The sequence below is a fragment of the Peromyscus maniculatus genome, chromosome 16, assembly GCF_049852395.1.
Source record: "Peromyscus maniculatus bairdii isolate BWxNUB_F1_BW_parent chromosome 16, HU_Pman_BW_mat_3.1, whole genome shotgun sequence".
Taxonomy (NCBI): domain Eukaryota; kingdom Metazoa; phylum Chordata; class Mammalia; order Rodentia; family Cricetidae; genus Peromyscus; species Peromyscus maniculatus.
The window spans coordinates 36,045,064-36,058,395 of record NC_134867.1 but is presented as its reverse complement, the minus strand read 5'-3'; the positions used below and the strand labels follow the sequence as shown (position 1 = coordinate 36,058,395).

Genomic DNA, 13,332 nt, shown 5'->3' with positions numbered 1-13,332 from the left:
TAATTAATTTTAAAATAATCATTAAAGCTACCATGTGCAGGAAATATTCAACTATTTCTCAGATCGCTGCTCCTTCATCACTCAAGACTGCACTGAGGTGGTCACCTCTATACCCTTCCTCTGACAAATTCTGAACAGGTGAAGAGGATAGCTCTTTGAATGAATGAAGCCCATGTGTCACCAACAGGGACATTCTCCAGTTAGCTTGCTTGAGTCCAAGGATGAGAGCAACAGGCAACAGGCTGTGATTGTGACTGACTCAGTGACTTACTTTTTGGGAAAAAAGAAAAAAGAAAACACTGAGGTTTGGACTGTTATATGTACATGGATTTTGAGAGCTAAGAGAAAGCCAAAATCCTTTGCACACATTAGCAGGACTCTGATCATAGTCCCTTTGTGGGAGGGAGATTAGGCTTCAGGGGAGTGTGTGGCTGTGTACCTCTGATGAGGGCCCTGCAGGTGCAGGACAGCATCAGATCTGTCCTTTGTGTACAGTGGAAAAGCACTTGGCCCCTGGACGTGCCTTATCTTACTTCGATCCTGGCAGGAGACCCAGCTGCTTAAGTGTCTTCACCCAAGGTAGAGATTTCTGGTTGCTGGTTATACTGGCAGCTGAACAGGCAGTTGGTGAATTCTAGTAATTTTAAAGACATATAGACACGAGAGAGAGTGTGTGTTAAGGGTGTGGCTTGTAGATATGAATGTGAGACTAATTTGTGCCCATGGCTAAAGGAGGAATCATTCACAGGGTGTTGGTGTTGGCTGTAAACCATAGGTGCTTTTGGAAGTCTGACTGATAGAGAAAGATGCCACTGAGCCAAGAGAAAATGGTCTTTATCCATTTCTTACGGTATTATTTGTCAATTAAAAGGATTGAGGTATTGGTAGATGCTACAGGGCACTGGTCCTGGAAAACACAAGGAAGAAAAACAAATCACTCACAAATAACATATATTGTATGATTCCACATACAAAGTGGATTAATGATTTTTATGGCTGAGAAGGTTGGGGACAGACAGGAGATGAAAAGTGATGGGTAGGGACTTGCTTCTCAGAGTAACGTGTGTTTTAAAAGTTACATGGTGATTACCACACAGCTCTATTAACATATTAAAACCACTGGATTATATGATTTCAGTGACTGGATTGTATGGAATATGAATTATATCTTAATAAAGATGTTATTTTTTTAAAGGATGGGGTTAACAAGCTGTCTCAGCAGGTAGGGATACTTGTTGCCAAGCCTGATGACATGGCTTTGATCCCCAGGACTCACATGGTGAGAGGGGAGAACCAACTCTTGAAAGTTGTCCTTTGATCTCCACACACTCATAGTAGCACACTCGCATGCATGCATGCATGCATGCGCGCACACACACGTACACGTACACACACACACACACACACACACGTTCAAAACTTTAAATATATGAAATGGAGGATCTAATTGATTCACAGAATGCTTAAAATGGTGTTGGAGTCATTGACTTCCAAGCCTAAGCTGACCTTGAACTCAGGATCCTTACAATTTGGGGACTCCAGTGCTGGGGTGACAGGTGTCAAAGATCACGCCTACCTTTTCAGATCTAGTCTCACTCAGCCTGGTTCCCAGCTCTACCTTTTCAGATCTGGTCTCACTCAGCCTGGTTCCCAGCTCTACCTTTTCAGATCTAGTCTCACTCAGCCTGGTTCCCAGCTCTTTACGTGGCTATAGTCCCCAATTCAGTACTTCCGGGGAGGGAATTTACTCCTGCTACCTTGTTGCTGTGGGTCAGCTGTTTGTTAAGGTTGGAATTTGCTTTTAATGACATTGTTTTTGAGTCTATATTTAGGACCTGGTTCACGTGGAACAGGGAAGGAGAGTAGAGAATATACCGAAGCTCGCAAGACTATCTGATGACCAGGCACATTCCACAGTGCACAGACCCAGTTGGTTTAACCAGTTGTATCAGCTCAGCTGTTAGATTTCCTCCCAGCACTGTCCCTTTGGGCCTTCCCTACCATCATGCTCCTTGTATGCAGATTCAACCCACCGTGCATCAAAAATATCACTTAGTTATATCAGTATAGAACATAATATATACAGGTTTCTTTTTTGAAATGTATTCCCTAAACAGTACATCGTAACAACTATGTACAAAGCCAAAGATACTTGAGCATAACCAGATTTTAGTTGGAAATTCCAGTGGTTTGATACTGGATTATGGTCAAACAAAACCTAGAAACCAGGACTTGTTCTTCTGAGATGATTAATCCCAATGTTAGCAAACATGAGTAACTTTGGAACCTGAACCCTGGGCTTAAATGTCACCTTCATCAATGGGGGGTTTCGCTACTTTGGACCAGTTACTTGTTATAAGCCACAGTGTGCTAAAAAGAACAGTGAAGGAGGACTCTAAAGGGGAGGTTGTGGAGTGACGCTGGACAGCAGGTGTGAACTGTTTTTATTTCACAGATATGTAGTTACTGTTAGGTCATTCCTCTCTCTCCCTCTCTGGGTTGCCTCCCACTGATATCAGCCATGAATCATTTGGTCCAGGGCTGGCCATGAGCTCCCCTTTCCTTTGACAAATATCATTGATCTTTCTCCACTTGGTCTTCATGTCTAAGCCTTTGTTCTCCTTATTAATCATACCTAAGTATACACCTTATATGTTGAGGCCTTATAAATGCTTTCTAGAAAATAGCAGTAGTCATTTTCCTTTCTCGACCCTCTGATCTCCCAGGTGGGTAATTTGGGAAATGTACACCAATAATTTCAAAATGTAATCGTACAACTTTTGTATTTTTTAGGTGACTCCTAGAAATCCACGTAGCCTACTTGCATCTGATGAAATCAGTCAGTCAGCCAACCAGCCATGTCTTACACTCCAGGGATTGGTGGGGACCCCGCCCAGCTGGCACAGCGCATCTCTTCTAACATCCAAAAGATCACACAATGCTGTGAGTTCAGTTTCAAATCCACTCCACTCTTGTTTTCAATTCTTAATTGAACTTGGTGGTAAGCGTGATAAAACTTTAGCGATTAAGGGAGGAGGGAGGAAGGAACCTTCTTCTAAGGACACGTTTGAAGAGGCTAGAACTCTTTAGAGTAAGTATGGAGATAATTTAATAAGAAGAACAGAGTGCCTGCACAGGCCCAGGTTGCACTCTGTCATTAATAAAGATTTGCAAGTTGATGTTTGTGTTTACTCTGAGACCACCTGGTTTTTGAAGTTGAGATCTGCTGGCTTAGCCTCATAGGTTAAAATCTAATGAGTACCAGCGAGGGGTCAAAAGATTTATATTCATTAAAAATAAAATCCGAACAGGTAGGCTTAGGCTAATTTTGTGCCTGCAGATATGTGGTATAAAATGAAAAGAGGCAGGAAGGACATAAGCACAGCTATTGTAGTTCCTTTGTGTGTTGCTCTAACAAAATGCACAAGATGGACAGGTTATAAAGGACTACATTATTTAGTCACAGTTTTGGAGGACGGAGAACAACACAGCACCAGCATCTTCTGACTTCTGGTGAGGACTTGTCCACCCATGATGTCACCTGGCAGGAAGGGAAGCAGGGGAGTGAGGTGAGGTAGGCACACTCCCTGTGTGACCATCACTATCATGAGGACCAGTCTAGCGTAGAGAGAAATATATTAATATATTAATCACCTCTCAGTGGCACCTCCCAACACTATGACTTTGGGGATCAGGTCTCAACATGACATTCAAACTGTGGCAAGAGGGGATATTTTAATCTGTGTAGGGAGATATTATGAGAGATGGTGTGGATTCCCCTGCAAACTTCCTTTGCTACAGAGACAGCAAATCAACAGACCCACTTTACCCACCAGCACACGTATATGTGTGTGCATACGCATATTCATAGGCATGCTTTCAACTTAATTCCTGAATCACAGCTAATCACACACTGTAGACTATTCTAGGCATCTTTCTCTCAGTGCTTTGGGACATTGCCAGAACTGTTTTTTTTTTTTTTTGAGAGAGTCTCACTATATATATGTATATGTATACACACACACACACACACACACACACACACACACACACACATACACATATATATCTGGCTCAGAACTTGCTATACTACAGACCAGGCTGACCTCGAACTCACAGAGCTTCACCTGTCTTTGCCTCTGGAGTGGTGGGATTAAAGGTGTGTGCCTTTATGACACCAGGGCTCCTTGACTGCATTAAGACACTTTTATTCTTCAGCCTTACCAACATGCCAACATACTACTAAAATACGGGATGTTTTCAAACGATCTCACCATTTTTTTTAAAGTTAATCATTAACCTCTCGATATTGTTCTACACAAGTGATTTAGATGAGGTGCCAATGCACTTTGGAGGTCAAGGGAATAAAGTTACAATATAGACGGCCCAGAAGGTACTGATGTCTACTCTGAGTTAAAGTAATTTGTGTTTTCTTTGGCGACTATCAGGGGAGCCAGGAAGGAGTAGCGTTGCACATCGTACTGCTCATGACAGGCAGTGAAGAGTGCTTCATCAAGGCTCTTCCAGCTTCCTGCTCCTCTGGTTTCAGATTGATCCATGGCTTCCTTGCTGCTTATTGCACAGAACACTGATGGGCCTCAGGTGAATGTAATCATCCGTGTGACGTTTAAGCAAGCTGATCGTTCAGTTTACACATATGGAAAATCCAGACCCTTTTCAAGAAAGGATGCCAAAATAGAATAGGTCCTCTGGGCTCATTGCATGGTGCCAAGAGGCTGAGGAGTGACTGTACCACTGGGAGATTAGAGAAGTGTTAATCACTGGATAGTACAGGAAGGACCTGGACTGCTGGAGCCTGTGGAAGCTTGGGCTGGAAGAGGAAAGGGCTGGTTTAAATCAGACCATGCTTGCTAAGAAAGAGATCAGTTGCTCCAGCCGGATGAGACGTGATGATCCGAGCCGGGGTTGACTACTGCTACCCAGTGTGGATGACAGCTAAATGTACAACCTAGTTATAATCCATAGCACTCTCGGATCATGCAGAAGGCTTCCCGCAACTGTTCACAACCCTTAAGACAGGACCAAGCTGAGCCTCATGGTCCAGGCCTATAATTCTAGATACTCAGGAGTCTGAAGCAAGAAGATTACAATTTCAAGGTTTGCCTGGGCTACAGAGGAAGTTCAAAGCCTGTGCAACTGAGTGGGACCCCATCTCAAAAAGTAAAAAGAGGGCTAGGGATTTAGTTCAGGGATAGGGCCCTTTGCTAGCATGTGCATGGCCCTAGATTCAAGTCAATAATTAAAATAATTTTTAAATTAAGACTGAGATCATTATGTCAAGAAAAGGTCCAATGACTATCTTCAGATATTCAAAGTACTGTCTGCCAAGCATGAAACTGAAGCCATATGTATTGTATTCAGGTTGCTACACAAGTTCCCAGCCATTGGGAATTAGAGTCCAAGTGGAGAAGGAGGAAGAGCTTTTGCATAGTCTAAATTACTAAAGGATGGCTTTGTCCCTCAAGAGTGAGTGTTGGTACCGAGAGACTAGAAATGGTGGTCAGATAATTCCCGAGTCATTTATTCAGAAATTTAAATATGGAAATGATGTTTCAGACTAAGTGACTTTTTGTTGTGATATGCCGTTCGGCACATTCAACAGTAGATCTTTGAGTGTCTATTACACATTAGACGCTGTTTCAGAGAATGTGACTGTCGCTGTAGACAAATCTATAAGGTCCTGCCTTCGTAGTGTACAGTGGAATTGGAGGTAACATATGGCATCAAAGTTAAGCAACACCATCTCCTATGAGGCAATTAGAGTGAGCGTGATGAGGAAGCAGGCAGCTGGGTGCTTCGTTGCTTAGATGCACCCTGGGTGTAGGAGGAAGGCCTGGCGGAGAGAGCTACAGGAGCAGGTCCCATGAATCAACACCCCACAGCAGTCAAGAGCTGAACTGCTCAGAACACAGGGAGAAAGAACAAACCTCCATGTCCACAGCACAGGACTTGAGGCTAGAGTTGCCGGAGGGGAAATCAGAGGTGGCTGGGTGAGTTCCCGAGTGCTTTGTCTGCTCCGTAGATAGTTTAGATTTTTCGCTGTACAAGGCACTAGAAATCACTGAGAGCTTAAGAGGAGAAGAGACACAATCAGATCTGCACTTTGAAAGGGTCGCTGGGGTTGCTATTGAGAGTCTATTGAGAGAGATTTTTTGTCACGTGTCAGGGTTTTATCAATGACGATGGAGAGACATGAAGAGTGTGTGTCCACACAGAGCCACAAGGACTTGCAGGTTTGTGTGGGCGGGCCTGGGAGGCAAGGAGAGGAGTCATACTTTTTGCACAGAACACACAAGTGATGGTGACACGTGTGAACGAGATGAGAAAGGCTACCACCCGGGACTAGTTGTGGAGGATTTTGTTTCCTTCTAGTGATTTCTTTTTTTATTTTTACTACAGTCCTAGGAACGTATGCTAGCACTGGATCGCTTCACCCTTGGTCCAGTAAATTTTGAAATGTCCTTTGGACATCCGAGTGGAGATGTCAGATGGTTGAGATATATGAATTTGGAAACTGAGAACCATATCACAGTTTGTAATGTGTAATATGGGATCACAGTACAAGTTGTATTTAAAACCTTAGATCTGAATTAAATCAAAAAGGATTCAGAGAAAATGACTAGGGTGTTAGGAACTGTGGAAGTCAGGAAGAAAGTAGCATAAAGAATTTGAGTGACCAGAGAACTAAGAACAAAATAAAGATTTTTTTTTAAGGATGCTGAGGCCTCATCTATGTCTAATGCTGCTGAGATACCGAGTGGGGAGGAGCAGAGAATTATGTCTGGCAAGTGGCACTGAAGAATATTCTCATGTCTGTGTTCCTAATGTAGGGTAAAAAAGAACTGCTTTGGCCATTTAAAAAGATATCCCAGAATTCTGCTCACCCATACTTATGCCTTGGATGTGGTTACCTATATGCCAGGAATGTATTTCATCTGGGGATTGTCGTGTTTAAGAAAGAAAGGATAAATCACTATTGTGTAGATAACTACCAGACACTGCCTTGGAAATGGATGATGGTCACAGCAGGGGTTGCATTTCTCCACTAGAAAAGGAAAATTCTAGAACTTTACAGTGTAATTGTATAAGAAAAGTCTTTCAAGGCCAGAGGGGACTGGGAATATAGCACTAGAACAGGAATTCTCAAACCTGCAGGTCACGATCCTTTGGGGGGGCCTAAGACCATCGGAAAACACAGATATTTACATTACGATTCATAACAGCAGGAAAATCACAGTTATGAAGTGGCAATGAAAATAATTGTATGGTGTGGCAGGGGGTCATCACCACCACGTGAAGCCACAGCATTAGGAAGGATGAGAATCACAGCTCTAGAAAGTGGTCTGCCTTCATCTACTCTGCAAGGTGAAGCCAGATGTGGTACCGATGGAAGTGTAGTCTGTTTCTGAGTACATTTGTCTTTAAGTGAAATACGAAATAAAGGCATCAGGTAAGGAAAGGGGAGGAAGAGACGGGTTTAGATGGATTGAACAACTGAGATAGTGAACGTAAGGTCCAGCAGGAAGTAGAGAAGGAGGGATTGGTTGGTTGATCGCAAACTTGAGACTTTGGCATGTCTTTAGTGGCCAGCACTGCTGTGCATGTTTCCAGTGTCTGAATGAAAGCAAGTTCAGAGTGAAACTACGTGACTGGTCCAGATCTAGCCCACCGTTCTGGTAAGAGCTGTGCAGAAACATGTGGAAGTGAAAGGCAGAAGCGTGAAATTTCAGTTCTCTTTTCCCCAGTCTCACAACGCTATTAATACAGATAGGCGCGATGGAATAAGGGTTCTCTTCGCCATGGTAGGTTCTTCTTTGACGCTAACATTTGCATCATTGAACCTGTGTCCTTCCGGATTACCTGCTTTTGTAAATGAGTCTAGAGAAGGTATTGTGAGTAAGGTAGCTAGACAGTGGGCATCTGCTCAAACAGAACCCAAGGCTTCCTGGGCCTGCAGTGGGAAAAGTTTATGTTTCTGCTAGTTTTGATCAGATAAATAAAGACTTATACAAACAGTGAATCATGTAGCTTTTTTTATGCCAAAAAGAAAACAGTCATTTTTATTATTATTAGAGGAACCCACAGATAACAGCAAGAATATAATTTTGTTTTCTTTTAACAGTATCCTGGCAGTTCTGTTTTGCAAAGCATAGGATATGAGGTTTTTGGTTTTTTTTTTTTTTTGAGGTAGTAGGTATTGAATTGAAGGCCTCATACATGTGAAGCAAGTGTTCTACTACTGAGCTGTGTCTCCAGAATCCTTAGCCCCCAGACAGTATTTTAAACTTATTTTTTTGCTGTTCAATCACTTCTTTTTGAAGGGGATCTATACTGCGATAAATCTGCTTCCATAGCAAACACTTATACTATGGCAGTGATATAGTTAACAGTAAACAAAATATTTAGACATTATAAGTGTCTGCACATATACGTTAACAGGCATATGCTACATAGTGTAGATGGTTACTTACTTTGAAACAATCTGACCTTTCAATGACAAGTTGAATAGATGGAACAAGCTAGAACTTTATGGACTTCTATGTGAACTCCAACATGGAAGATTAGAATGATGTAGCGGATATTTTTATCCCTTGGTGTAGGCTGTTGATCTTTAACAGAGTTGGTAAGACGTTTGTACTGGCAGCCCTCCCTCCAGTGCCTGTATGCCATAGACAGAGCTTTCTGTCCCAGGCTTCTTATGGCATCTAGCCCTTCTTAGTTCAGGGTTTCTGAGAGCTGTTCCCAGCAGGCTAGAGTTGCTATGCAAATGAGTCTCCTAGGTCCAGAAGCTCGGCATGCATCACAGAAATGATAGAGTTAGTTTCTCAAAGCTTGAGTTTCACGTTCAAGAGTAGCATTTTTGTTAGAATATCTGGCATTGGGATATCCACTCATGACCTTCTCTTGTCCTCGGTATTTTCCTTGAGACAACTCCTACCTGTGATGTAGGAAGTCAACAAGCCTTTGTGGGCTGACCAGAGAATGATATTTGTACATAGACCATTCATGGTTCCTCAAAGACCTCATTTAAAAAATGTCTTTAGAACACAAAAAGAGAACTTGTATTTTTGAAGAGTAGAAGAAATATATTGAAATCTTCAGCATAGCATTTTTTTCTTTAAGAAGTTGGCATACATTTATTATTAAATAGTATATATGACTGACGGCTATGCAGTCCAGTCACTCTCCACTACCATGTCCTGTAGACCAGGGAGTCCATTCTGAGCCCCCAGAGTCCTTTCCATGCTTACACTTCCTCCATGTCCATCAAAGATAAGCAGGACCCTGAGATTTAAGCATCACGGATTAATTTAAGGTTCATCAGATAGAGTTAATTGGTGTGTTTTATTTTGGGTTGGGCTTCACTCTCTTTTGAGTCCGTGGGATTCATGTATGTGGCTATGGGTCATTTGTTTTAATTTGTAGTATTCCTTCTTCAAGCTTTTATACCACAGTTTCCCTTCTCTACTACCACAAACATTTGAAGTCTTTATGTGTTGTTATTGTTGCTTTGGTTTTGCCCTTTGCTGTCATAAGTGATGCTGCTTCTGTTACTGGCTGGGTTGGTTGCTCTTAGGATTTGTGCATGATCGGTGTTAGTAGAGACAACAAAAGCTTCCTAAAGTGCTTGCTTCCTCCAGCTGGTGTGTCAGAGTTCATAGTTCCAATTATTGCTAACATGAACAGCCTAAAAGTTCATCCATTTCAGCAACATTCTTATCTCGTTGTAGCTTAATTTGCTTTTCTCGAAATTCAAATCGGGATGTTTGAGAATGTAGCTGTTAGGACATAGAGCATTCTGTAATCCAGCAAGCCGTGTGTGTGTGTGTGTGTGTGTGTGTGTGTGTGTGTGTGTGTGTGTGTGTAGGTACCTTTCCTGAGACCAGAGATAAAGAGTGGGGGCTAGCTCTTTCGCCTTGTAGCATGTGGTTTTCTTGGGTTTTATATGTGGATTATGGTCTCTTTCAACTTTGTGAAGCATCACAACCAGAGTCTTGGGGACTTCTGGAAACTCTTCTTACATGTGCAAGGTGGTGCTTTTCTGCTGAGAGGCCATTTGTCATGAGATGTACAGAGCATATTTACAAGATCCCATGATGGGAGCAGCCATTCATAAGAGCGACTGGAGCAGTCATTCTCAACCTTCCTAATGCTGTGACCCTTTAATACAGTTTCTCATGGTGTGGTGACCCCAACCATAACATTATGTCATTGATACTTCATAACTGTAATTTTACTACTGTTATGAATTGTAATGTAAGTATCTGATATGTAGGATATCTGATATGAGACACCAAAGGGGTCACAACCCACAGGTTGAGATCTGCTGGGCTGGAGTATCATCAGGATTATATTGTATTTTATGATATTTGAAGGTAGGAGCTATGGGCATAAATGTTTCTAGAGTGAGTCCTGCCAGAATTAATTAAATTAAGAATTGAAGGAAGTTGATAAATAGAATCAAGAATAGCTAACTATGAAACAGTATTTGAGGAAAAAATTTTCAGACATAGTTGTTATAGTTAAGTCTGTGCCATTAAGGGATAGTTCCAAACCCAGGGTCACTCCGACGGCCCTACAATATTCTTTTTTTTTTTTTTTTTTTTTTTTTTTGGTTTTTCGAGACAGAGTTTCTCTGTGTAGCTTTGTACCTTTCCTGGATCTCGCTCTGTAGACCAGGCTGGCTTCAAACTCACAAAGATCCGCCTGCCCCTGCTTCCCGAGTGCTGGGGCCCTACAACACTCTGAGGGTCAAAACAAAAGTGTAATGGATATGAGAAAAAGAACTGTAAAGAAGTGTGGCTGGCAAGAACAGAAGGGAGATGAGAGGTCGAAGAGAGAGTAACCAGGATGTATTATAGACATGTGTGAAATTGTCAGTAAAATTTATCAATAAAAAATAGAATTCTGACATTTGAGTAAGGATTTTTTTTTTTCAAGGAGAATTGTAGGTGGTTAAAAAACTTTCAGAAAACAAACTAATCAAATCCATTGGTAGCAAAATCTTCCCGTCGTGGGGTCTGGAGAGATTGCTCAGCAGTTAAGAATACTTGCTTCTCTTGCAGAGGACTGGGGTTCAGTCCCCAGCAGACACATGGTGACTCACAAACATCTGTAACTCCCGTTTCAGGGGATGTCACACCTTCTTCTGCCCCCCCCCAGCACTGCGGGCACATGATGTACGTACGTACATGGAGGCATAGCACTCATGTGCATAAAATAGAAAGTGAACAACTCTAAAGAAAATGACAAAAGCCTTTCCGGCAGAATTTGAGTACAGAAGTTTCTGCTAAAGCTTGCATGATAATATCACATGTGCTTTCTCCTAGAGGTTGGTTTTCTGAAGCTCTCTGGGAGGCTCAGGTAAAAATTGAGCCTTTGCTATAAACGTTAAAAGATAACAGAAACATGTTTTGTGTTAAGTCATTTGTTTCATTTTTTTTAGCCATATGTCTCCTATAGACTCAACTATTTCATCAGACATAATCTTGATTAGAATTTTAAAAGAACCACAGTGTCTCCACAGTAACTATTCTTACTGCACACATACTGTTCTTGTTTATGACGAAGAACCACTGCTTAGTACTTGACGCCATAAGGTTCTTAGGACTTTGAAATGAAGTAGGATGTCTCTTTTATATGAGGATGGATTCTTAAGTGGGAGTGGATCTGGGAGGATTTGGGGAGGAGTTAGGAATGAGTCTAGTCCACATCCATTGTCTGAAATTCTTTAAGAATTAATAAAAGTATTTTTCAAAGTCTAGGTCATTTTGTTGGTCTGGGTGGAAATATGTTCTGGTCTAGTGAAGAGACGCTCTTTCTTTTTTTACCCTTAACACATGACTGCACAAAAGGGAAGCCAGTATCTTGACTGTTCTTTTTGGAGCCGGATCAGACTTTCCTGTCAAAAGGATTCCAGTCTTAAGAAGTGAGCAGATTTTCTGGAATCATGTGCATTTGGAAATAGGAAGTGATTTTTCTCCAGGGGGTCTTTTGGTGGAACGAGAAGGCGGTGTTAGTGGAGGAAATGGAGGTGAAAACTCACCTCTTCCCTCCTCCTCTGCAGTCCAGTCTACCTGTTTTTCCTGCCACAGCACCTGGAAATGTGTGATTGAGAGTACTTACCCCCTTGCACATCAATAGCTTTGGTGTTGTCATGATTTTTTTCCTGGCTGAATTGTTGATACAGGACAGATAGGTAGGAGAATATGTCTTATCCACTGGAATCTTAAAGAGAAAGACACCTTTTTTTCTCTCTAGTGACTTGATCTACAGGTAGAGTGGGGCTGCTGTTTGTGAAGCATGAATATACTCGTATTTGTTTCATGCACTCAACTCTTAATCGGTGGCTTTAAGGTGCTTCCTGGAAGTTTCTCACTTCCCTGTGTGTGAATCATCTCAATCATCTCTGGGCTGATGCCCTGAGCATGAACTCTCTTCCCTTTGGTATCCATCCTGCACTCTGATTTGTGAGATTTCCATGGGTGGAGCCAGTCTAAGTGCATAGCCCACTGGTTCTTTACGTCATCTTGTCCATTTCTCTTCATTTCTACTGTCACCACCCAGGTCCACATTGTTCTTACTACTTCAAATGACAGCACCCTCCAAATTGTTCTCTCTGCTTCCTTTCTTGCCTACCTGGTCTTCTCACTTATAACAAGGCAGACTTTTAAAACTATAGATCAGCTCATGTTCCTCCCTCCCCCATGTGACCCCTGTTTAAAACTCATCTTTCTTGGCTCTGTAATCAAGTGTGAACCCCAATATTGCTCACATTTTAATCTGTCCCCTGCGCCCACTCATCATCCACCTCAGGTTCCTACTGCACCTTCTTGGAGTGACCCTTTGTCACCTCAGAGCCTTTGTGCTTGCTGTCTTTCAGATGGCTCCTTTAGGGACATTCAGGTGGCCTCGGTGCATCCTTGGTGATGCTTTGTTTGATCTGTTCTCCAATCATTTCCTCATCCGCTTGCTTTGGTTTTATAATGTCTCTTATCAGAAAAATCAAAGTCTAATTACTATTTATTTTCTCTGTGCTCCCCATTAAAATGTTAGTCTTTCAGACAAAGGTTTTAATGTCTCAGCCAGCAAAGTACGTACATGACATTTTTTAAGAAAATGAGGTGATAATATACAAAGGGTATCTTTTTCATTATTTATTTTTTCTCCTGCATCCGCTAGCTTCATGCGTTTCATTATTGGGTGTTGCATCTCTCTTTTAACAATCCTTTATCCATGGAATTTTTATCTTAAGATCACATGTACGTGTATGAGTTGGGGATCTGTATGTATGCTGTCTATAGGAATGCA

The 13,332-nt window shown here is 41.9% G+C and overlaps 1 protein-coding gene across 2 annotated transcripts in view; it reads left to right on the top strand.

Annotated features, from left to right (window-relative positions):
• Stx7 (syntaxin 7) overlaps window positions 1-13,332 on the top strand; it is a 38,505-nt gene that overhangs the window by 3,257 nt on the left and 21,916 nt on the right. For both annotated transcript variants that reach the window (XM_006986691.4, XM_006986692.4), the window contains exon 2: window positions 2,794-2,943. In XM_006986691.4, coding sequence (XP_006986753.1) covers window positions 2,859-2,943 — 85 coding nt within the window. In that variant the 5' untranslated portion in view covers window positions 2,794-2,858. The remainder of the gene's footprint in view (window positions 1-2,793; window positions 2,944-13,332) is intronic.